General features: G+C 45.8%; 2 protein-coding genes across 2 annotated transcripts in view; both read right to left on the bottom strand.

Annotated features, from left to right (window-relative positions):
• The window catches only part of LOC132770347 (zinc finger protein ZFP2-like), an 88464-nt gene extending 69711 nt beyond the window's left edge, over positions 1-18753 (bottom strand). The window contains exon 1 of the mRNA XM_067466171.1: positions 18678-18753. The gene's annotated coding sequence lies outside the window, so the exon portion shown is untranslated. The remainder of the gene's footprint in view (positions 1-18677) is intronic.
• LOC132770344 (zinc finger protein 135-like) lies at positions 3047-18744 on the bottom strand. The gene is made up of 2 exons (XM_067466159.1): positions 18678-18744; positions 3047-4853 (listed from the first exon to the last, which is right to left on the bottom strand). The coding sequence occupies exon 2, from the start codon at positions 4741-4743 to the stop codon at positions 3376-3378; it is 1368 nt and encodes a 455-aa protein (XP_067322260.1). The 5' UTR covers positions 4744-4853; positions 18678-18744; the 3' UTR covers positions 3047-3375.
• Positions 18754-26556: the final 7803 nt, after the last annotated feature.

Genomic DNA, 26556 nt, shown 5'->3' with positions numbered 1-26556 from the left:
TGGAGGACATCCAACCCCAAATTGGGAAAGAAGTCGTCCAGGAATACCTGGCCGCTCTTAATGAGTTCAAGTCCCCAGGACCAGATCAACTACACCCAAGAGTATTGAAGGAACTAGTGGAAGTCATTTCGGAACCATTGGCAACCATCTTTGAGAGTTCTTGGAGAACGGGAGAAGTTCCAGCAGATTGGAGGAGGGCCAATGTGGTCCCAATCTTCAAGAAGGGAAAAAAGGACGACCCAAACAACTACCGTCCGGTCAGCCTCACGTCGATACCGGGCAAGATTCTGGAAAAGATTGTTAAGGAAGTGGTCTGCAAACACTTAGAAACAAATGCAGTCATCGCTAATAGTCAACATGGATTTATCAAAAACAAGTCATGCCAGACTAATCTGATCTCTTTCTTCGATAGAGCTACAAGCTGGGTAGATGCGGGGAATGCCGTGGATGTAGCGTACCTGGATTTCAGTAAGGCCTTCGACAAGGTCCCCCATGACCTTCTGGCAAGGAAACTAGTCCAATGTGGGCTAGGCAAAACTACGGTGAGGTGGATCTGTAATTGGTTAAGTGGACGAACACAGAGAGTGCTCACTAATGCTTCCTCTTCATCTTGGAAAGAAGTGACGAGCGGAGTGCCGCAGGGTTCCGTCCTGGGCCCGGTCCTGTTCAACATCTTTATTAATGACTTAGATGAAGGGCTAGAAGGCATGATCATCAAGTTTGCAGACGACACCAAATTGGGAGGGATAGCCAATAGTCCAGAGGACAGGAGCAGAATTCAAAACGATCTTGACAGATTAGAGAGATGGGCCAAAACTAACAAAATGAAGTTCAACAGTGACAAATGCAAGATACTCCACTTTGGCAGAAAAAATGAGATGCAAAGATACAGAATGGGGGACGCCTGGCTCGAGAGCAGTACGTGTGAAAAAGATCTTGGAGTCCTCGTGGACAACAAGTTAAACATGAGCCAACAATGTGATGTGGCGGCAAAAAAAGCCAATGGGATTTTGGCCTGCATCAATAGGAGCATAGTGTCTAGATCTAAGGAAGTAATGCTACCCCTCTATTCTGCTTTGGTTAGACCACATCTGGAATATTGTGTCCAATTCTGGGCACCACAATTCAAGAGAGATATTGACAAGCTGGAAAGTGTCCAGAGGAGGGCGACTAAAATGATCAAGGGTCTGGAGAACAAGCCCTATGAGGAGCGGCTTAGGGAACTGGGCATGTTTAGCCTGAAGAAGAGAAGGCTGAGAGGAGATATGATAGCCATGTATAAATATGTGAGAGGAAGCCACAGGGAGGAGGGAGCAAGCTTGTTTTCTGCTTCCTTGGAGACTAGGACACGGAACAATGGCTTCAAACTACAAGAAAGGAGATTCCATCTGAACATTAGGAAGAACTTCCTGACTGTGAGAGCCGTTCAGCAGTGGAACTCTCTGCCCCGGAGTGTGGTGGAGGCTCCTTCCTTGGAAGCTTTTAAACAGAGGCTGGATGGCCATCTGTCAGGGGTGATTTGAATGCAATATTCCTGCTTCTTGGCAGGGGGTTGGACTGGATGGCCCATGAGGTCTCTTCCAACTCTTTGATTCTATGATTCTATGATTCTAAGATGGAGAATAAAGTTGGGGCAATAACACATCCCTGTTTGACACCCGATTCCACCTTAAATGGGTTACTTTGGGAGCCACTGCTGTCCAAGACTGTTGCCATCATGTCGTCGTGGAGGAGCCGCAGGATGTTCACAAATTTGCTTGGGCACCCGATTTTTTGGAGGATGGTCCAGAGAGCGCTGCGATTCACTGTGTCGAATGCCTTTGCAAGGTCTATTAATGCCATGCACAGAGGTTGGTTTTGCTCCCTGCGTGTTTCTCGGAGCTGTCGTGCAGTGAAGACCATGTCCACAGTTCCTCTGGAGGGGCGGAAGCCATTCTGGGATCCTGGGAGAGAGTCTTCTGAGAAGGGGAGAAGGCCTTTGCAAGGATGCCAGAAATACAGCTTAATGGTATAACATTATAAAATGTCGACCATTACCGCTCCCTTGGCATCCACCTCTCCACAAAAATCAACATTGACACCGAAGTACAACACCGCCGGACCTCTGCGAGAGCAGCATTTTTCTGAATCAAGTAGATAGTGTTTGAAGACCAGGACATTCATAAGACCAGGGTGCTTGTTTATAATGCTATTGTCCTCCCAACCCTGCTATACACTTGTGAAACGTGGACTGTCTATAGACGTCAAACTCAACTCGTGAAACGATGCTATCAGCATTCCCTCCGAAAAATCCTGCAGATCTCTTGGGAAGGCAGATGGACAAACGTTAGCATGCTGGAAGAAGCAAAGACCACCAGCACTGAAGCGATGCTCCTACATCACCAACTCCACTGGACTGGCCACATTATTTGATTGCCCGATGACCATCTCCCAAAGCAGTTACAATACTCCCAAGTCAAGAACGGAAAATGGAATGGTGGTGGACAGCAAAAGAGATTTAAAGATGGTCTTAAAGCTAACCTTAAAAAATGTGGCACAGACACAGAGAACTGGGAAGTCCTGTCCCTTGAGCGCTCTAGCTAGAGGTCAGTTGTGAGCAGCAGTGCTGTGGAATTTGAAGAGGCACGAATGGAGGGAGAAAGGGGCCAAGAGGAAGGTGCAACAAGCCAACCCTAACTGAAAACCGATGCCCTCACTGTGGAAGAACATGCAGGTCAAGAATAGGGAGGGCTTCACTGTCACCTCCGTATCCACCATCAGGACACGACGCTTGGAAGGCCCTCATACTCAGAGAACGAGGGATCAACTAAGTGAAACTCGATTTTTTTCTATTCTTGATGGCAGTCAACTATATACATAACTTAGTTAAAATATGGTACTAGATTAGTAATATACATGTAAACATTTATAAGTACAATTCACGTATGATCTACACATAAATCTTATATAAATGTATATAGCTATAATATCAATCTTCTTGAAGTTATATATTTTCTACTTCAATACAGAAATATTAATTCATCAATTTTCCAAAACTTTTTTTGCTCTTAGATATACAAGTTATATAGTTTATACGAATGCATTATCTTATAACACTTTTAGTTCACGGATTCTGTTGCAGTTTTTGTGTATTGTCTTTTTGTAGAATTAACGTTAATTTGTCAATTTCAGCCATTTTAAAAAATTGTAATCAATTCCTCTGATGTTGGTGTTCTTTGTTTTTTCTGTATTTGGCATATTCTTTGCTTGCTGCTGTAGTAGTCACGTACAGGAAGATTCTTTCCTGCTGTTTTGGGATTTTCGTAGAGTTGCCTTTGTACATCTTCGAGGGTCTCTCTTGGCATCATTTTACTAGAATGTGAGTGCTTGCCACACTCAAGGCATCCCAGTGTGGGTTCTTTTATGTTTTTGAAGATTTCCACTTTCACAGAAGCTCTTTCCACACTCCAGGCATTGATAGGGTTTCTCCCCAGTGTGAGTTCGTTGGTGTCTACGTAGGTCTCCACTGCCAATGAAGCTCTTTCCACATTCCAGGCATTTATAGGGTTTCTCCCCAGTGTGGATCCTTTCATGTTGCTGCAGAGAATGCTCCCAACTGAAACTCTTTCCACACTCCAGGCATTTATAGGGTTTCCTCCCAGTGTGGATCCTTTGATGTGAATGTAGACAATCCCTCCGTGTGAAACTCTTTCCACACTGCAGGCATGTATAAGGTTTCTCCCCAGTGTGAGTCCTTCGATGTGAATGTAAACTTCCACTGTTAGCGAAGCTCTTTCCACACTCTATGCATGTACAAGGTTTCTCCCCATTGTGAGTTTGCTGGTGTTTATGTAGGGATGAATTCTGAGTGAAGCTCCTTCCACACTCCAGACATTTATAAGGTTTCTCCCCAGTGTGAGTTCTGTGGTGAGACCGTAGACTCCCATGCAAAGCGAAGCTCCTTCCACACTCCAGGCATTCATAGGGTTTCTCCCCAGTGTGAGTCCTTTGATGTGAATGCAGATTTTGACTGTATTTGAAGCTCCTTCCACATTCCAGGCATTTATAAGGTTTCTCACCAGTGTGAATCCTTTCATGTCGCTGCAGAGAATGCCTCAAGGTGAAACTCTTTCCACACTCCAGGCATTTATAGGGTTTCTCCCCAGTGTGAGTTCGTTGATGTGAATGTAGGTGTGCATTCTGAGCAAAGCTCTGTCCACACTCCAGGCATATATAGGGTTTCTCCCCAGTGTGAGTTCTTTGATGTGAGTGCAGACTTTGTTTGTGGTTGAAGCTCTTTCCACACTCCAGGCATATATAGGGTTTCTCACCGGTGTGAGTTCGTTTGTGGGTATGTAGTTGTGAAGTCTGAGTGAAGCTCCGGCCACATTCCAGGCATGTATAGGGTTTCTCCCCAGTGTGAGTTTGTTGGTGTTTTTGTAGATTTCCACTATCAGTGAAGCTCTTTCCACACTCCAGGCATTTATAGGGTTTCTCCTCAGTGTGAGTGCGCTGATGTCTACGTAGGTGTGAACTCTGTGTGAAGCTCCGGCCACATTCCAGGCATGTATAGGGTTTCTCCCCAGTGTGAGTTCGTTGATGTGAATGTAGGTGTGCATTCTGAGTGAAGCTCTTTCCACACTCCAGGCATGTATAGGGTTTCTCCTTCATGTTGACAGTGATATGTATGTTTAACTGCAATATGGACACTTCTGTCTTATTTTTTCCTTTCTGATCCAAAGTCTGAGAGGATGTCTTTTTCATACAGGACCCTTTTCCTTACAGCTTCTTTGGTTTCCACATTCCCCAATGTCCACTAGAAGCTGTTTTGTTTGTCATCGCGCCAGAGATATCGCTATGAATTCCTTATGTTCCTGGTCAAGAAAGAAACAGCAAAAGATTAGACACGAAGCCAAAAAACTCCATTTCCCTCCTTTCTCTTCATAAATGTTTGCTGCTACCAAATTTCCTGGTCTTCCCAAATGAATCCTCCGCTCAGCCAAGAATCCGCCTCTGATCTGGATACTTCAGATCCAGATTTAAACATATGGAGGTATTCACAACATTTGTCTCTGCTGAACCAATTCCCTCTCTGCCTTTCCCTCCCTCCGTTGTGCCCAGGATGGGATGCCAGACACGAAAGCCTCCTTCCTTCCTTCCTTCCTTCCTTCCTTCCTTCCTTCCTTCCTTCCTTCCTTCCTTCCTTCCCAGCTTTTTCTCCTCAGCCCAGTCATCCCTCTTCTCCTTGTTTCTGTCCAGGAGAAATTTCCCATCAGCTCAAGGATCTAGAGAAACAGGGCATTTCCATTTAGGGGAGAAATGTTTGCTGGAATTAAAAGGAATGAAGTCCTGGCCTGGGGAACAACGGGCATCTCCTCTGACCACTCCTCCCTCAGAAGCTTCCTCTCAAATGCTCTCCCGTACATGGGTGGGACAGAGAGAAAACAGGGAAGCAAATGTGCCAATTTCCCCCATACATTAAATAAAAACAAGGGCATCTAAGTCTGGCCTCTCAAAAGGAAATCCGAAGAAAGCTGGGGGGTTTGGAAGAGAAAAAGTCTTCCCTGTGATTCCAAAATACAGATAACCACTTAAGGAGCCGTGTGGATCCCGTAACCGTTGGACCATTATTAGTATTACTATTATTACAAAGATTCAATGGCTATCTGTCAGGGGTGCTTTGATTGTGCTTTCTCTGCATGGCAGAATAAAGGGGGCCGGACTGGGTGGCCCCTGGGCATGCTCCTATTAGTATGACCTTTATTGCAAATGCTGAATGGCCATCTGTCGGGGGTGCTTTGATTGTGCTTTCCCCGCATGGCAGAATAAAGGGGGCTGGACTGGGTGGCCCCTGGGCTTGCTCCTATTAGTGTTCCTATGACTGCAAAGGCTGAATGGCCATCTGTCAGGGATGCTTTGATTGTGCTTTCCCCGCATGGCAGAATAAAAGGGGCTGGACTGGGTGGCCCCTGGGCATGCTCCTATTAGTATGACTATTATTGCAAAGGCTGAATGGCCATCTGTCGGGGATGCTTTGATTGTGCTTTCCCCGCATGGCAGAATAAAGGGGGCTGGACTGGGTGGCCCCTGGGCATACTCCTATTAGTATGACCATTATTGCAAATGCTGAATGGCCATCTGTCGGGGGTGCTTTGATTGTGCTTTCCCCACATGGCAGAATAAAGGGGGCTGGACTGGGTGGCCCCTGGGCATGCTCCTATTAGTATGACCATTATTGCAAATGCTGAATGGCCATCTGTCAGGGGTGCTTTGATTGTGCTTTCCCCGCATGGCAGAATAAAGGGGGCTGGCCTGGGTGTCCCCTGGGTTTGCTCCTATTAGTATTAGTATGGACTGTCACCTTGTCGTGGTGAGGGGGCTTGCGTGTTCCGATGAACCTGTAGGCACAACAACTGGAGTCGTGCACTCCCAGGAGTGGCCGTGGGGGAGGTTCCAGACCAAGCACAGTCTGAAGACTCAAAGACCTCAATGGCAGAGCAGGCGGAGGATAACATGGTACTGTTGCGGAACATACGTTACCCGAGATCATTTAGAGCACAATCAGAGAGGAAGGAAACGGAGACAGCAGTTGATTTCAGGCGTTTACTATCAAGCTTGATAGGGCATTCAGAAAGCAATATCTGACACACACTGGAAGTCAGACTTGCTTCAATATTTATAGCAGAAAACCACTGGTTCATACATGCGCAGAAATGTCTTGACATTTACATAGTACAATCATTAACAGGTGTCCTTCATGTATAGTTGCCAAGAACATTCCCTTGGCAAGGTCATGATGACAAACAGTTGCCCACTTCATATAATTATTAACTTTCTACTCCTTATTTCCAGATGACATGTTCAATTGGTACTTAACTTCCTTGATCTCTTAATGATTTATATTTTTATAACATAAGACTTGATTTAAGGCCATCTCCTTTTAGTTAAATTCAGCCTCAATTATTTAGTTGTTAATATGAAAATCAAGAGAATTTAAAATAAAAATATCTAAAATTGCCTGCTATTTACATTAAATAGACAGGAGATGGCGCTCTCTCACTATATGACCTTAGATGTTCTAGTCTCAAATCAATATTATCGATTTACCTAACTCATGAGGCCTCTGGCCTTCTATGTTTAACCTAAAGTCAACATTTACTTTTCCAACTATTTATTTATGGAACAAGCCACCCCGACCTTTTATTGCATCTGTTGAATTTCCCTTGCTCTCCTTTTCAGGCGTCAGCATTAAGGTAAGACTTTTACTGTTCATTTTAAATTCATTTATAGTTATAATTATATTTTCTCCTAATGGCTGCCACAGTACATGTTACAATGGCTGCGAAGGCGGAAGAAGACTGCAACAGACTGAGAAGTGGAACTTCACTCTGTGAAGACTGTGTGTTGATCAGTGTGCACTGACCTCCACACATTAAAAAAACCTACGCACAGGCGTCTTCCAAAGAAAATAAAAAAACAAACCAACCAAAGTCCCATGGCGATCAGCGAGTGGCGACGGGGGCAGGACTGTGAAATCTGGAAGCCCCTAGTCACAGACTGGCACATGGGCGGTGGGTACAGACTCAGTCGTTCTACCTCAAGGTCTGAGGCAGTTGAGAAGTTCGGCAGCTGTACCCGCGACTGAGCATCCCTTTTTAGGACCCACTCTGCTCACCCCACACGGGGAAGGAAGGGGCTAGAAAAGGTGCCCTAAACATAGCCTGCCTCTCTTATCCCTGACTGGACTGCTGCGTCCAGTGGGGTCACCACCCTGCGGCCAAAAAAGAAAAATGAACTTCGGTATGTGGAACGTACGGACTCCTAAGACTTCCCCTCAAGGCTATGATATCTTCTTTCAACCTTCTCGTCTTCAGGCTAAACATGCGCAGCACTTTAAGCCGCTCCTCATAGGGCTTGTTCTCCAGATCCTTGATCATTTTAGTCGCCCTCCTTTGGACACATTCCAGCTTGTCAACATCTCCCTTCAATTGTGGTGCCCACAATTGGACACAGTATTCCAAGTGTGGTCTAACAAAGGCAGAATAGAGCATGGGGAGCATGACTTCCGTGGATCTGGACACTAGGCTCCTATTGATGCAGGCCAAAATTCCATTGACTTTCTTTTTGTGAGAAGACCAAGGCAAAGAAGACATTAAGTAGTTCTGTCTTTTCCCTATCCCCTGTCAGCATTGCCCCATCTTATTCTCAAAGAGTCCCTATCACCTCCTTGTTCTTCCTTTTTCTACTGACATAAGAACAGAAGCCCCTTTTATTGTTTTTGATGTCCCTGGCAAGCCTGAGCTCATTTTGTGCTTTAGCCCTGCAAACCTTTTCCCTATCGGAGTTGGCTATTTGTCTGAATTCTTCTTTGGTGATTTCTCCCTTTATCCACGTTTTGTGCATGTCTCTTTTGAGTCTGAGCACAGTTAGAAGTTCTTTGGACATCCATTCTGGCTTCTTTGCACTTGTCCTATTTTTCTCTCTTTGTTGGCATTGTTTGCAATTGCGCCTTGAGTATTTCAGTCTTGAAAAACTTCCATCCATACGTAATTCCTCATGAAATAATCAACATGTAAAAGAAGTTTCTTTCCTGGTGACTTGAGGTTTGCTTGTCTAAAATTCCCAATAGAAAAGGTGATGGTTTCAGTATTACTTAGGTTTTTTTAAAAAAATGTTTCAATAAAATATGCACTTTTATCTAGAAGGCTTTAGCTTTTGCGCAAGTTCAGTACATATGATAAAAGGTTCCAGTCATTTTTTTACATTTCCAGCATAAATTTAATTTTTTAATTTATCTTCTACTATTTTTCTCAAGTTATGTAACATCTGTGAATCATTTTGTAAAACTTTTCTTTTACAGAGTAATTTCTTGTAAATTGTAAGCTATTCTTCCAAAGTTCCTCCCATTCTTCTACATTTATCTATTTCAACCCAACATTATTTCCCAACATTATGCTGTCATTTACATTTATTAGAGTTGCCTGTGTACATCTTAGAGAGTCTCTCTTGGCATCCATTTACTAGAATGTGAGTCTTATGTTGCTGCAGATGACCCCTCCCAGTGAAACGCTTTCCACACTCAAGGCGTGCGTTCTATTATGTGTGCATTCTATTATGTTTTAGAAGATTTCTACTTTCAGAGAAGCTTTTTCCACACTCCAGGCATTTATAGGGTTTCTCCCCAGTGTGAGTTCGTTGGTGTCTACGTAGGTCTCCACTGGCAGTGAAGTTCTTTCCACACTCCAGGCATTCATAGGGTTTCTCCCCAGTGTGAGTTCGTTGGTGTCTACGTAGGTCTCCATTGCCAGTGAAGTTCTTTCCACACTCCAGGCATTTATAGGGTTTCTCCCCAGTGTGGATCCTTTCATGTCGCTGCAGCTGATGTCTCAAAGTGAAACTCATTCCACACTCCAGGCATTCATAGGGTTTCTCCCCAGTGTGAGTCCTTTGATGTGAATGTAGTTGTCCACGTTGGGTGAAGTTCTTTCCACATTCCAGACATTTATAGGGTTTCTCCCCAGTGTGAGTTCTGTGGTGAGACCGCAGATTCCCATGGCAAGTGAATCTCTTTCCACACTTCAGGCATTTATAGGGTTTCTCCCCAGTGTGAGTTTGTTGGTGTTTATGTAGATTTCCACTATGAGTAAATCTCTTTCCACATTCCAGGCATTTATAGGATTTATCACCAGTGTGACTCCGTTCATGTCGCTGCAGATTATGTCTCAAAGTGAAACTCTTTCCACACACGAGGCATTCATAGGGTTTCTCCCCAGTGTGAGTCCTTTCATGCTGCTGCAGCTGATGTCTCAAAGTGAAACTCTTTCCACACTCCAGGCATTCATAGGGTTTCTCCCCAGTGTGAGTCCTCTGATGTGAATGTAGATGTCCACTTTGGGTGAAGTTCATTCCACATTCCAGACATTTATAGGGTTTCTCCCCAGTGTGAGTTCTGTGGTGAGACTGCAGACTCCCATACCGAGTGAATCTCTTTCCACACTCCAGGCATTCATAGGGATTCTCCCCAGTGTGAGTTAGTTGGTGGTTATGTAGACTTCCACTATTACTGAAACTCTTTCCACACACCAGGCATTCATAGGGTTTCTCCCCAGTGTGAGTCCTTTCATGTTGCTGCAGATTATCCTTCCGAGTTAAACCTAGTCCACACTCTAGGCATGTGTAGGGTTTCTCCCCAGTGTGAGTCCTTTGATGTGAATGTAGATGTCCACTTTGGGTGAAATTCTTTCCACATTCCAGACATTTATAGGGTTTCTCCTCAGTGTGAGTCCTTTGATGTGGCTGCAGACTTTGATTGTGTTTGAAGCTCTTTCCACACTCCAGGCATTTATAGGGTTTCTCCTGCATGTTGACAGTGGTATGTATTTTTAACTGCAATATGGACATTTCTGTCTTCTTTTTCCCTTTCTGATCCAAAGTCTATTCAACAAGATCAGCACCTTGAGAGGATGTCTTTTTTCATATAGGACCCTTTTCCTTACAGCTTCTTTGGTTTTCAGATTCCACAATGTCTACTAGATGCTGCTTTGATTGTCATCACAGCAGAGATATTGCCACAGAATCCTTATGTTCCTGGCCAAGAAGGAAAGAGTGAAAGATTAGACATGAAGCCAAAAAACTCCGTTCCCTCCTTTCTATTCATAAAAGTTTGCTGCTACCAAATTTCCTGGTATTCCCAAATGAATCCTCCGCTCAGCCAGGAATCCGCCTCCGATCTGGATACTTCAGATCCAGATTTAAACATATGGAGGTATTCACAATTTATTTTATTTATTTCGAGGTTTTATATACCGACCCTCTCACCTTCAAAGAGGGATTCGGACCGGTTCACAACACGTGTTAACATACAAAGAATATACAATAACAACACAATGCCACTTCATTACACGATTAAAATATCAGCACCATACACATTAAAACATTACCATCACAATTAAAAGAGCCAACACCATCACAATCACACCATCACATTCATCATCCTCCTTTCATCTGGGCAAAGAATTAAATCAGTTGTCAAATGCCGCGTTCCACAACCAGGTCTTTGTTAGTTTCCTGAGCGTCATGAGGGAGGGGGCAGTTCTGATCTCTAATGACAGGGAGTTCCAAAGTCGAGGGGCCACCATCGAGAAGGCCCTGTCCCTCGTCCCCACCAACCGTGCTTGTGCAGGCGGAGGGACCGAGAGCAGGGCCCCTCCAGACGATCTTAGTGGTCTTGATGGTTCGTAGGGGAGAATACGTTCGGAGAGGTAAACAGGGCCGGAGTCGTTTAGGGCTTTATAGGTTAATACCAGCACTTTGAATGTCTCTGCTGAACCAATTCCCGTCTCTGCCTTTCCCTCCCTCTGTTGTGCCCAGGATGGGATGCCAAGACAAGAAATCCTCCTTCCTTCCTTCCCAGCTTGTTCTCCTCAGCCCAGTCATCCCTCTTCTCCTTTGCTTCTGTCCAGGGGACATTTCCCAACAGCTCAAGGATCTAGAGAAACAGGGCATTTCCATAGAGGGAGGGAGAAATGTTTGCAGGAATTAAAATGAATGAAGTCTTGGCCTGGGGAAGAATGGGCATCTCCTCTGACCACTCCTCCCACAGAAGCTTCCTCTCAAATGCTCTCCCGTACGTGGGTGGGACAGAGAGAAAAGGGAGAAGCAAATGTGCTAATTTTCCCCCATACATTAAATAAAAACAAGGGCCTACAAATTCGGCCTCTCAAAAGGAAATCCTAAGAAAACTGGGGTGGGGGTCTTGAAGAGAAAAAGTCTTTCCTGTGATGCCAAAATTGAGATAACCACTTAAGGAGTGATTTGGATCCCGTAACCAAAGTGCCTGCTAACCTGTACGGTTCTGTTCTGTGCTTTAAAAATGTTTAAAACTATCACCTCACCCGCCGCACGTGAGGTTCGCTCAGTGATACGGTTTTTGTCAGCAAGGAACCTGCCTGCTGCTGAAATTCATTGACAGATTTGTGAAGTGTACAGTGATACTGTTATGAGTGAAAGCAAAGTGCGTAAGTGGGTACGACAATTCAAAGATGGCCGTGACAACGTCCACGTTGAGGACTGCTCCGGTCTCCCTTCTTTGATTACAGACGATTTGGAGGCTTCAGTTGAAGCAAGGATTCGGGAAGAGGGTATTTTAAAATTGGTTCAGAGGTATGATAAGTGTTTGAACAAACTTGGCAACTATGTCGAAAAATAGAGTGAAGTATGTACTTTCTGAAAATAAATTTACTTTTTTGAAATAAACTTTCGTTGTGTACTTATGTTCAAACGGACCTTACTTAAAAAATACCCCTCATATATACTAGCTGTCCCCTGCCACCAGGCCTGTAGCGAGGGGGTGGTTTTAGGGGTTCAACCCCCCCCCCCGAAATGTTTCAGATTTTTTTAAAAAAACTGGTTTACTCATGAATTTTAACTGGTTAACCAAATCCCCATGCTGCTAAGTCTATGAGATGCAAAAAATTAAGAGTCCCTCCTGAACTGTAAGCACTATCTCAAGCAAATATTGACAATTTATTCACACTGTCATTACTTGCAGCAATAGCCGATGTAGTGAAGCAACCAAGTTGGGTGGGGAGGGGTGTTGAATGCTCTCATTAAGGAGGCCAGACTTGGTGGAGGTGGTTGACAGGGTGGAGCTGTAGGCTATTGAATGTTGCTCTGCCCCCTGCTGTGCTCTTTGCTTCAGCGTGAGCTAGGAGGCAGGTTTCAACCCCCCCACAGTTGGGGATCAGCCTGAGTTTGAACTTGAACCTGATTCTCTGTTTGTTCCTCCTGATGCTAATGAAAGTATATTTACTGATGCTAGTGGAAATGTACCTTTTGATGCCAATGCTCCTGAAATTAGTGAGGAAGAAACTGCTGTAGGTTTGGAAAATGCCAATGTTCCTGAAATTAGTAAGGAAGGAACTTCTGTAGATTTGGAAAATGAAAGTGTTCATGAGAATGTTTCAGAGGGAGACCTTGAACTTTCCCTCCCTTCTGCACCTGTTAACTGTAATGACAACAGAAGGTGCCAAATTTGGGAAGACAGAAGTAAAACACTCAGTTTGCGTCGATCCTCCCGAATTCAAGAATTAAAAACATTGGCTTCAAAACAGAAGGGCGGTTCATGGAACCGATTCTTGAGTTTTAATTGCAATACGCCAGGCTGATTCCCTCAGTTCAGGCATCGTTTCAGAATTGATGAAGACCTTGGCAGTTCTCCCGGTTCCCTGGCCATAGTTTGGGAAGATTTCTAGGATATCAAGTACGGTTAGTGGATTGATAACAGATTCCAGTATTTTCCCAGTGAGGCTTTTGGTTTTGTTTTGTGCATTTAAATTCATGTTTGCTGATTTTGCTGTGGCTTTTGACTTGCATTTTTCCTTTATTTTGTAACCATTTTTCTTCAATAAAAAAGGATTGTTTTTCACAGCCAAGTGTGGTGGATAGTTATCTTAGGGCCTCGTTCCCTGCTCTGGATTGCAACACCCACCCCGAAATTTTCAACCCTCCCCGAAATTTTCAACCCCCCCCCCCCCCCGGCCGAAATTGTCAGCCCTGCCTGCCACACGTTGCTGTGGCCCAGTCTGTTGATCTGGAAAATAAAGTAACGAGAAAGTGTTGGTTTCTAATATATGTGATGTCATGGCAGGGGGGCAGCTAGTAAATCTATATAAATACATATGCAATGTTTGTTTGTGGAATTAACATAACTCAGAAACCACTGGACGAACTGACACTATATTCGAACACAATACAAGTATCAGTCCAACGAGTGACCATCACTCATAAAAATACTGAAAAACACAGTAGGAGAGACTTAAAAAGCCAAAAAATTGCATTATAATGCATGTGCAAAACCACACACACAAACACATATACTGCATATATATGCAAATGCACATATATACACATATACACAGAGATATACACACACACACACAAAGCACATATACACAGACTGGGCCACAGCAACGCATGGCAGGGGATGGCTAGTCCTGAATAAAGGGGGCTGGGCTGGGGTTACTCCTATTCTTTATTTACAAAACAGGTTACTCCTATTATTTGTTTGTTTATTTAGGACATTTCGCCCCTGCCTTTCTCACCCTGGAGGGGACTCAAGGCGGCTTTACAACATAGGCAACAATTCGATGCCCTAACACACAATGTACACTTGAATAAATATAAAAATAGAATTTAAAAGCACATTAAAACAATTAAAAAAACATTTAAAAGCAATACATTAAGAGTTGAACAAGTAATCCACAAACTTAATCCGAGCCACTCCAATGGTGGTCATTTCACATAAATCCCAAGTCCATCTATTGCACCAGTTCATTAAAGGCTAGGTCACAAAGCCACGTTTTCACTCCCTTGCAGAAGGTCAGGTGGGGGGGGGGAAGTTCCACAGTCGAGGGGCCACCACTGAGAAGGCCCTGTCTCTCGTCCCCACCAGTCGAACCTGCGAGGGAGGCGGGACTGAGAGCAGGACCTCCCCAGAAGATCTTAATCTCCGCGGTGGTTCATAGAGGGAGAGACGTTTGGACAGAGAAGCTGGGCCAAGACTGTTGAGAGCTTTATAGCAGGGGTCCTCAAACTTTTTAAACAAAGGGCCAGGTCACTGTTCCTCAAACTGTTCGAGGGCCGGATTATAATTTGAAAAAAAAAATGAATGAATTCCTATGCACACTGCACATATCTTATTTGTAGTGCAAAAGTCACTTAAAAACAATATATTAATTAAAACAAATGAGATAGGATTGTTGTTGTTGTGTGCTTTCAAGTTGTTTCAGACTTAGATTGACCCTGAGCGAGGGCCGGGTAAATGACCTTGGAGGGCCGTATCTGGCCCTTGGGCCTTAGTTAGAGGACCACTGCTTTATAGGCTCAAGCTCGGTAGCAAATTGGAAGCCTGTGGAGCTGACATAACCCGGGGGGGGGGGGGTACGCTCCCTGTGTGCCACTCCAGTGAGCAATCCGGCTGCCACCCATTGGACCATTACTAGTATTAATATGATTGCAAAGGTTGGATGGTCATCTGTTGGGGGTGCTTTGATTGTGCTTCTCCTGCATGGCAGAATAAAAGGGGCTGGATTGGATGGCCCTTGGGCTTGCTCCTATTAGCATTATTGCAAAGGCTGAATTGCCATCTGTTGGGTGTGCTTTGTTTGTGCTTAACCTACATGGCAGAATAAAGGAGGCTGGACTGGGTGGCCCCTGGGCTTGCTCCTATTAGTATGACTATTAGTGGAAAGGATTAAAGGCCATCTGTTGGGGGTGCTTTGATTGTGCCTTCCCTGCATGGCAGAATAAAGGGGGCTGGACTGGGTGGCCCCTGGGCTTGCTCCTATTGGTATTACTATGATTGCAAAGGATGAATGGCCAACTGTTGGGGGTGCTTTGATGGTGCCTTCACTGCATAGCAGAATAAGGTGGGATGGAGTGCTTGCTCCATCCATGTTCAATATCTACACAAACGACCAGCCACTGCCAGACATGTGCCTTTCATCTCAAGAACAGACAAGCATCCCGAGCTCTGAGGATTATGACCTGGGAAGGAATCCCACTGGAGCATTGCAGCGCACCCAAATACCTGGGAGTCTCTCTGGACCGTGCTCTGACCTACAAGAAGCACTGCCTGAACATCAAGCAAAAAGTGGGCGCTAGAAACAATATCATACGAAAGTTGACTGGCGCAACCTGGAGATCACAACCAGACACAGTGAAGACATGTGCCCTTGTGCTATGCTACTCTGCTGCTGAGTATGCATGCCCAGTGTAGAACACATCTCACCACGCTAAAACAGTGGATGTGGCTCTTAATGAGACATGCCGCATTATCACGGGGTGTCTGCGCCCTACACCACTGGAGAAATTACACTGTCTAGCCGGTATCGCACCACCTGACATCCGCCGGGAAGTTGCAGCCAATAGTGAAAGGATCAAGGCAGAGACATCCCCAGCTCATCCCGTTTGGGTATCAGTCAGCACGTCAACGACTTAAATCTAGGCATAGTTTTCTAAGATCTACAGAGACACTCGCTGGAACACCTCAGCAAGCAAGAGTCCAAAAGTGGCAGGCTGAAATCCATGGCTGATACCAAATGAGAGACTCCCTCCTGGGCACACAGAAGACTGGGCGACCTGGAAGGCATTGAACAGACTGCACTCTGGCACCACGAGATGCAGAGCCAACCTCAAGAAATGGGGCCACAAAGTGGAATCCACGACATGCGAGTGGGGAGAAGAGCACACCACAGACCATCTGCTGCAATGCAACCTGAGCCCTGCCACATGATGCACAAGGGAGGACCTCCTTGCGGCAACACCAGAGGCACTCCAAGGGGCCAGAGACTGATCAAAGGACATTTACCCTATAATCCTTACATATCACCTGTCACACCAGCACTTTTTAATTCTGTATCCATTACTCTGGCTTGGCCTAGTTTTATAGTGTCTTGATGTATTGTTTATTGTTTAATATTGCTTTAACTGTTTTAAATTTGCTTTAGGTTTTGTATTGTTATGTTGTGTTTTGAGGCCTTGGCCTTTGTAAGCTGCATCGAGTCCTTTGGGAGATTTATTTCTTTATTTATCGTGTCATCAGCAACCATACCTTTGTATTACATTTCTAACAGAACAAAAAAAAAACCACAGATTAAAAAGAAGAAGAAAAAAAACACAGATTTTGCAAACTTGGTAGTTGGTTAAATGTCCTTTGACCAGTATCTGGCCCCTTGGAGTGCCTCTGGTGTTGCCGCAAGAAGGTCCTCCATTGTGCATGTGGCAGGGCTCAGGGTGCATTGCAGAAGGTGGTCTCTGGTTTGCTCCTCTCCGCACTCACTTGTCAAGGATTCCACTTTGTGGCCCCATTTCTTGAGGTTGGCTCTGCATCTCGTGGGACAGAGCGCAGTCTGTTCAGTGCCTTCCAAGTCGCCCAGTCCTCTGTGTGCCCAGGGGGGAGTCTCTCATTTGGTATCAGCCATTGGTTGAGGTTCTGGTTTTGAGCCTGCCACTTTTGGACTCTCGCTTGCTGAGGTGTTCCAGCGAGTGTCTCTGTAGATCTTAAGGTGACCCTAAATCTAAAGTTTAGACCAGGAGCTGAGAAAATGACCTTGGCGGGCCGCATCCTTAGAGGGCCGCATCTCGCTCTATGAACCACCGTGGAGTTTAAGATCTTCTGGGGAGGCCCTGCTCTTGGTCCCACCTCCCTCGCAGGCTTGACTGGTGGGGACGAAAGACAGGGCCTTCTCAGTGATAGAACTCCCTCCCCAGCGATGTTAGATCACCCCCCCTCCCACCTGACCTTCTGCAAGTGAGTGAAAACGTGGCTTTGTGATCTAGCCTTTAAAGAACTGGTGCAACTGGTGCAATAGATGGACTTGGTTTTATGTGAAATGACAATTGGCATGCTGGCTGATACCCAAACAAGGGATGAGCTGGAGATGTCTCTGACTTGGTCCTTTCCCTATTGGCTGCTACTTCCCAGCGGATGTCAGGTGGTGCAATACTGAGAGGTCTAGGAAGACAGCTCCTGTGATGTGCTGCCTTTCAAAGCCATCTTCTATGTGCTGAGTCAGGTTCAGCACTTGCGATGTGCAGCTTTTGCCTTTTCTGAAGCCAGCTTGGGTTTGAGCCTGCCACTTTTGGACTCTCACTTGCTGAGGTGTTATTATTATTATTATTATTATTTGATGCACTTATTAACCGCCATTCTCAGCCCATAAGGGCGACTCATGGCGGTGTACAGTACACATAAGAGACAATTACAAAAGCAGTTTCAACAACATCTAAACTAACAACACTTACAGACTACACTAAAAATCCGCTTCGTCTCATAGTGGAATCATAACCCGTCTCATATTCCTTGTTCCATTCCAATTCTTCATTACCGTAATGTAAGCACTTAATTAAATGCCCTCTCGAACAGCCATGTCTTAAGGCTTTTTCGAAAGGACATGAGGGAGGGCGCCTGTCTGATGGGTGCAGGGAGGGTGTTCCACAGCCGGGGGGCCACCACCGAGAAGGCCCTCTCCCTTGTCCCCGCCAGCCGTGCCTGTGAGGCAGGCGGGATCGAGAGAAGGGCCTCCCCAGACAATCTCAAGGTCCTCGTGGGCTCGTAGGCCAAGATGCGGTCCGAGAGGTATTTTGGGCCAGCGAGTGTCTCTGTAGATCTTAGAAAACTATTTCTTAAGTCGTTGACTGATACCCAAACAGGGGATGAGCTGGAGATGTCTCTGCCTTGGTCCTTTCACTATTGACTGCTCCTTCCCGGCGGATGTCAGGTGGTGCAATACCGGCTAGACAGTGTAATGTCTCCAGTGGTGTGGAGAAATGCTTCGGGAGATGCTAGCAGGGTACAAATAAAGGTAATAATAATAATAATCAACTACCAAACTCACAAATTTTGTATTTTATCTGTTTGTTTGTTTGCTTTGTTCTGTTAGAAATGTAATAGAATTGACTGGTTGCCCTGCCATATGCTAGGCAAGCCTTCCTTGGAGCTTCCTGAGCCAACTTTGCAGAGTGGGAGGGAGGGAGGGAAGGGAAAAGGAAGGAGTCGTGGTGCATGCTGGGAAGAAGGGGGCCTTGCTCTCTTTGAGGCCTTTGTTTTCCTCCTGGATGAAGGCCGCCCTTCCCCCTTCCTCAGAGGAATATGTCATAAGAACCATCCTCATAATAATAATAATAATAATACGAACCCTCTCCCTCTCGGCCTCTCTCTCCCTCTCTCTCCGTGGCGCCAGAGGAAGCGCTTTCTTCCCCTCGCCTCACCTCACGCAAAATGGCGGACGGGAGGGCGGAAAAGCTCACCCGAGAAGAAGCCCGCCCTCTTCTCCTCCTCCTTCGACGTCCCATTGGCCGAGCCCACGAAGCCCCGCCTCCCCGAGGCCCTCATTGGTCGCCTACAGATGTGCAGCCTTGATTGGCGGGTTCAAGAAGCAGGCAGAGAGGAGAGAGAGAGGGAGAGAAAGAGATGTAGATTCTTGTGGGTTTTTTCGGGCTATAGAGCCATGTTCTAGAGGCATTCTCTCCTGACGTTTCGCCTGCATCTATAGCAAGCATCCTCAGAGGTCGTGAGGTCTGTTGGGAACTAGGAAAAAGGGTTTACATATCTGTGGAATAATGACCAGGGTGGGACAAAGGACTCTTCTCTGTTGGAGCTAGGTGTCAATGTTTCAGCTGACCACCTTCATTAGCATTTGAAGGCCTGGCTGAGCCTGGGAAAATCTCTTGCTGAGAGGTGTTAAGATGTGCCTGGTTGAGACGTGGTTTTAAAAAAGGGAATTTTCATATATTTCCCCAATGCCCATATGTCATGGTTTACTGCCATATTGGCCTATTTCTGCAGTAGGCCTTTGTTCACAGAAAATGCTGATTGTTTGAGAAATCAGTGCTCCAAAGAAGAAGTTACTATTCAAGGGTAGCAGCATATCCGGACAAAACCAGCTAGCTCTTGGCTAGTTAGAACCCACAAGTTTCCCAGTCGCTCTGAAGCCATGTTTGCAACAGACTAACAGATAAGATACAGTCATGGTCAGAGAACAATGGACCATAGTTATGTTATAGTTGTGCCATTGTTAGGATCCCACGTGTGCTATAATGTCAATCAAAATCATAAACAACTAATGAACAACTGCATAGCTAACTTAGACCAATGAAATGATTTGTCTTTGGGAACCAATGAGATGATTGATTTCTATGTACCAATCAAACTGTTTTAATGAAAGTCATAAATAATCAATGCAACCAACTTTAGGTTGGACAAACCCCCTTTATTGCATTTCCATATGCATGTTTGTCACTATTGCGCAATAAATAGCATTTTGCAGTTTTAAAGATTCAACTTTCGTGGTGTCCTTCCTCGCCCTCCTTGGGAAGGGACAATCTGCTCTTGGATTTTGGATTTGTGGATTATCTTGATCGTTTTTGCCCCTACAACGTCATGGGCCATCCAGTCCATCCCATTCTACGCACAAACAGGAATATTGCATTCAAAGCACCCCTGACAGATGGCCATCCAGCCTCATAGAATCCTAGAGGTGGAAGAGGCCTCCTGGGGCATCATCCAGTCCAACCCCATTCTGCCCACAAGCAGGAATATTATATTCAAATCACCCCTGGCAGATGGCCATCCAGCCTCTGTTTAAAAGCCTCCATAGAAGGAAGGAGCCTCCACCACACTCATAGAATCCTAGAATCCAAGACTTGGAAGAGACCTCCTGGGCCATCATCCAGTCCAACCCCATTCTGCCAAGAAGCAGGAATATGGCATTCAAATCACCCCTGACAGACGGCCATCCAGCCTCATAGAATCCGAGAATCAAAGAGTTGGAAGAGACCTCATGGGCCATCATCCAGTCCAACCCCCTTCTGCCAAGAAGCAGGAATATTGCATTCAAATCACCCCTGACAGATGGTCATCCAGCCTCTGTTTAAGCGCCTCCAAAGAAAGAGCCCCCACCACACTCCAGGGCAGAGAGTTCCACTGCTGAACGGCTCTCACAGTCAGGAAGGTCTTCCTCATGTTCAGATGGAATCTCCTCTCTTGTAGTTTGAAGCCATTGTCCCATTGCGTCCTAGTCTCCAAGGAAGCAGAAAACAAGCTTGCTCCCTCCTCCCTGTGGCTTCCTCTCACATATTTATACATGGCTCTCATATCTCCTCTCAGCCTTCTCTTCTTCAGGCTAAACATGCCCAGCTCTTTAAGCCGCTCCTCATAGGGTTGTTCTCCAGACCCTTGATCACCCTCCCCTGGACACATTCCAGCTTGTCAATATCTCTCTTGAATTGTGGTGCCCAGAATTGGACACAATATCCCAGGTGTGGTCTAACCAAGGCAGAATAGAGCATGGGGAGCATGACTTCCCTATTTATTTATTTATTTATTTCTTGCATTTATTAACCGCCGCTCTCAGCCCTAGGGCGACTCGTGGCAGTGTACAGTACATAAAAGACAATTGACAATGAAACCAAGACAACAAAACTAACATATCACTAATACACAACATCTAAATTACATTAAAAAATCCGCTTCGTCTTATCGTGGAATCATAATCAATCTCGTAGTCGTAATCCATACCGGTTGTCATTTCCAGTAACATAGCACTCAGTTGAATGCCATCTCGAAAAGCCACGTCTTCAGCCCTTGCGAAAGGCCTAGATCTAGACACTAGGCTCCTCTTGATGCAGGCCAAAATCCCATTGGCTTTTTTTGCCGCCACATCACATTCCTGGCTCATGTTTAACTTGTTGTCCACGAGGACTCCAAGATCTTTTTCACACGTACTGCTCTCGAGCCAGGCATTTTCCCCCATTCTATATCTTTGCATTTCGTTTTATCCTGCCAAAGTGGAGTATCTTGCATTTGTCACTGTCACAAAACTTCATTGTGTTAGTTTTGGCCCTTTGACAGCGGGCGCTGCCGGTAGCCCAGCCTTCACGTTGGTATGAACTGCAGCAGGGAGTTCCGCAGTTCCTGGACCAAGTTTTGAGGCCAGCAGACGAAATGTGCCTCAGCCGCCAGCTCCAAGACCAGGAATGCCTGCAAACTCTGCTAACTTTCCCTCTCCCTTTACTTTGTATCATTCCCCTAATAAAACACTTAAAACTTGAAACTTTTTGTCTTTCCGCATGCTACTTTTGTATCCCTTCCTGGCTCAGCACCCCATGAACGTTTCCATAAACTCCTTTCTGGGCTCCGGAGAGCCGTGAGCCCGCGGGGGGCGCCTCCAGGTGCCCCCCGGACCCCAAATCTGCGTTCGACCAAAACGCGGATAAAGAAACCGCCATTACGGACCCCGCTATCCACTAAACATTTAACATGGCGGATCGCCGCCGTTCCAATTTTGCCTTGTTCTATGATTAATTCTAAGTCTATCTGCCATCTCAGTTTCTCTGTTTTGGGCTGCTCCTCCCGGGAAGAAATTAGTTTTGTTTTTAGAACTTCTGTTATGCAGAGAAACAGCTGATTGTCAAACTGGGACTCCCCGCTTCTCTGCGGCAGCCCTCGCTCCACGTGGATCTGAGCCGCCTGGGACCCGCAGCAGCCGGCTGTAGCAGCCCCGGGGAGGGGGCCAGATGGGTCCCAGGTCTTGGCTGAGAGATGCAGTTCTCCAAAGGACATTGGCCCACCTTCCACCACTTGCAGATTCTTTCACGGACCTTTCTGCCCTCTCTGATTGACTTGGTGCCCTAGCATCACGGACTTCCTCCACGAACTCATAAGCCAAGCCGCTTGGGGGAGAGTGGCCCCCGCCTGTGTGTGCGTGCCCTTACTGGAAAAGGATCATATCTCAAGAACTCTGCTGATAGTCTCTATCTATTGCTGTGGTTTTCTAATAAACTTCATTGGGATGGGACGGGGATCTTTCATATGAAATCTATGAGTTATAAGAATCTATAAAGAATATATAAATGAAATATATATGATATGTAATGAAATGAAATGAGATGTACCCTCACCCCCTTTCCTTGCCTTTCCCCTCTTGAACTTTACCCTATAAAAGAGTATGTGACCTGGGGATTACAGTTAAGGAAATCCAATTTCCTTGGAAGAAACTCCATTCATATTGACATTGCATGGACAAATACTGGCAAATCTATGGCTTTGTTTTCAGAGTCAGACGAACAAGAGCCCGAGATTTGTCAGCCAAAAAGCCCGGAAAAACAGACTGATTAAATCAATCATGGTGTTTGTGTATGCTCCCTTGTGTCAAAGGATCTCCTTTGCCTACAGGGTTGAGATCCAGACACCATCCATAGCCACCCTTTTTGCCTATACACATCTTTTATCAAGACCCAGGAAATCCCTTGTTCTCCCCATCTGCCTCCCTGCCGTGAAGAGACAAAAGGTGTTCAATCAGCTGGCGGACGCCTCCCAGGCGTTCCGCCCCTCTGCGCTGTCAGACTGAAAGCCCGCCTCCTGGTCGCTGATTGGACAATCTCCGGAGGCGCTCCGAGGGCTCTGATTGGCCCTCTGGAGGCGACAGCGGCCAGCGATTGGAGGGAGGGTGGGACCAGCGGCCAAGCCTCCTCCCAGCTGTTCCGGAGCCGGCCAATCAGGACAGAGGGAACTGACAGAAGGCGGGCGGGAGATTCAAACCGGGATTTCTTTGTTTTGCCTGTATAAATATGCCTGAAATTCACTGTACTGCATGCTTACTTGAGGATTCATCCCTGTAACGCATCCTTTTCAGCTGAATCGCCAAAATAAACGCCTCGGTCGCAGACTTCCTCTTCAGCCTCTGGTGAGATTGATTTTCAACGTTTTTGCGTCTTTTTGAATTGGCATCCGCTGGCCGCTCACCAAGGTCAGGACCCCATTCGCGGTCCTTAGGGACTCCCCTCGCTGGGAGAACCCCCAAAAAGAGCTCGATATCACCTTCATCTCTCTGATCTGTCAAGATCCCTTTGAGTCCTGCTCCTGTCCTCTGGAGTCTTGGCTCTCCCTCCCAATTTGGTGTCATCTGCAAACTTGAAGATCCTGCCTTCTAGCCCTTCATCCAAGTCATGAATGAAGATGTTGAACAGGACCGGGCCCAGGGGGGAACCCTGCGGCGGTTTTCCAACCTGGGGGTCAGGACAGTATTTTCTGATGGTCATGGGGATTCCATATAGGAAGTTTGAGCCAATTTTATCGTTGGCGGAGTTCAGAATGTTCTTTGATTGTAATGAACTATAAATCCCAGCAACTACAACTCCCAAAAGTCAAGGTCTATTTTCCCCAGGCTCCACCAGTGTTCACATTTGTGCATTTTGAGTATTTGTGCCAAGTTTGGTCCAGATCCATTATTGTTTGAGTCCACAGTGCTCTCTGGATGTAGGTGAACTACAACTCCCAAACTCAAGGTCAATAACCACCAAACCAGTGTTTTCCGTTGGTCATGGCAGTTCTGTGTGGCAAATTAGGTTCAAAGTCATCGCTGGTGGAGTTCAGAATGCTCTTTGATTACAGGTGAACTATAAATCCCAGCAACTACAACTCCCAAATTACAAAATCAATCCTCCCCCAACCCGAATAGCATTTACATGTGGGTGCATAGGGTATTTGTGCCCAGTTTGGTCCAGTGAATGAAAATACATCTTGCATATCTGATATTTACATTATTATTTAGAACAGTAGGAAAATGACTGTGATGAAGTAGCAACGAAAACAATGTTATGGTGGAGGGTCACCACAACAGGAGGGACTGTATTCAGGGGTCACGGTATTAGGAAGGTTGAGAACCACTGTTCTAGAGGCATTTTCTCCTGACGTTTCGCCTGCATCTATGGCAAGCATCCTCAGAGGTAGTGAGGTCTGTTGGAAATAGGACAATGGGTTTATATATCTGTGGAATGGCTGGGGTGGGACAAAGAGCTCTTCTCTGCTAGAGGAAGGTGTGAATGTTTTAACTGACCACCTTCATTAGCATTGAAAGGCCTGGCTGAGCCTGGGGGAATCTTTTGTTGAGAGGTGTTAAGATATGCCTGGTTGTTTCCTCTCTGCTGTTTTGCTGTTGTAATTTTAGAGTTTTTTAGTACTAGTAGCCAGATTTTGTTCATTTTCATGGTCTCCTCCTTTCTGTTGAAATTGTCTACATGCTTCTCTGGTTGAAGGAGTCTGCAGTGCCTTTCATGTTCCTTGATGCGTGCCTGGGCAATGCTGCGTTTGGTGGTCCCTCTGTAGACTTGTCCACAGCCGCATGGTACACGGTAGACTCCTGCAGAGGTGAGAGGATCCCTCTTGTCCTTTGCTGAACGTAGCATTTGTTGGATTTTCTTGGTGGGTCTGGAGATAGTTTGTATGTTATGTTTCCTCATCAGCTTCCTTATGCGATCAGTGGTTCCCTTGATGTCTGGCAGGAACACTTTTCCTCTGGGTGGATCTTCATCTTGACTCTCGTGGCTTGTTCTTGGTCTTGCCGCTCTTCTGATGCCTGAAGTGGGGTCTCCATTGGCCTGGAGAGCCCAGTTGAGGTGGTTCAGTTCATTTTGGAGGAGGTGGGCTTCGCAGATTCTTTTTGCACGGTCTGCCAAGGCTTTAATGGTGCTTCTTTTTTGACTTGGGTGATGGTTGGAGTTTTTGTGTAAAATATCTATTTGTGTGTGTGGGTTTTCTGTAGACGGTGTGACCCAATGGTTGATCAGGTTTGTGGATGACTAGGACATCTAGAAAAGGCAATCTTCCTTCATTTTTTTCCATGGTGAACTGGATGTTTGGGTGGATGCTGTTAAGATGGTCCAGGAACCTGTTGAGTTCTTCTTCTCCATGGCTCCAAATGGTGAAGGTGTCATCCACATCTCTGAACCATATGTTTGGGTGGATGCTGTTGAGATGGTCCAGGAACCTGTTGAGTTCTTCTTCTCCATGGCTCCAAATGGTGAAGGTGTCATCCACATCTCTGAACCATATGTTTGGGTGGATGCTGTTGAGATGGTCCAGGAACCTGTTGAGTTCTTCTTCTCCATGGCTCCAAATGGTGAAGGTGTCATCCACATCTCTGAACCATATGTTTGGGTGGATGCTGTTGAGATGGTCCAGGAACCTGTTGAGTTCTTCTTCTCCATGGCTCCAAATGGTGAAGGTGTCATCCACATCTCTGAACCATATGTTTGGGTGGATGCTGTTAAGATGGTCCAGGAACCTGTTGAGTTCTTCTTCTCCATGGCTCCAAATGGTGAAGGTGTCATCCACATCTCTGAACCATATGTTTGGGTGGATGCTGTTGAGATGGTCCAGGAACCTGTTGAGTTCTTCTTCTCCATGGCTCCAAATGATGAAGGTGTCATCCACATCTCTGAACCATATGTTTGGGTGGATGCTGTTCAGGTGGTCCAGGAACCTGTTGAGTTCTTCTTCTCCATGGCTCCAAATGATGAAGGTGTCATCCACATCTCTGAACCATATCGTGGGCTTTTTGGTTGCTGTCTCCAGGGCTTGTTCTTCAAAGTGTTCCATGTAGAAGTTAGCTATGACCAGGCTGAGAGGGCTCCCCATAGCTACTCCATCTTTCTGTTCGTAGAATTCATTGTCCCACTGAAAGTAACTGGTGGTGAGGCAATGGTGAAACAGAGCCGTGATGTCTTCTGGGAACCTCTGGTTGATGAGTGCCATGGTGTCTGCTACCGGGACCATGGTAAATAGAGATACCACATCGAAGCTGATCAGTTTGTCGTTGGTATTTAGCTTGAGATTGCTGATTTTTTCTACGAAGTGGGCTGAGTCCTTGATGTCGTGTGTAGTGAGCCCAATGTGGCTTTGTAACTGTTCAGCAAGACATTTTGCCAAGTCGTCCATGGGGGATCCAATGGCACTCACGATGGGTCTGAGTGGGGTGGAGTCCTTATGGATTTTTGGGAGTCCATAAAGCCTGGGTGGAAGGGCTTCCGATTTACATAGCTGTTGTCGTATGTCGAAGTTGATTGAGGAGTTCTTAATCAGACCCAATTATTGATCTGGTTTGTGGATAACTAGGACATCTAGAAAAGGCAGTCTTCCTTCAATTAATTAATTAATTATTTTTGTATTTTCTCTGTTTGTTTGCTTTGTTCTGTTAGAAATGTAATATAATTTGTATTGTCGAAGGCTTTCATGGC

This window comes from Anolis sagrei, chromosome 3 (genome assembly GCF_037176765.1).
Source record: "Anolis sagrei isolate rAnoSag1 chromosome 3, rAnoSag1.mat, whole genome shotgun sequence".
NCBI lineage: Eukaryota > Metazoa > Chordata > Lepidosauria > Squamata > Dactyloidae > Anolis > Anolis sagrei.
Note: the sequence above shows the minus strand (reverse complement) of the source record. Positions and strands in the feature narration are given on the sequence as shown.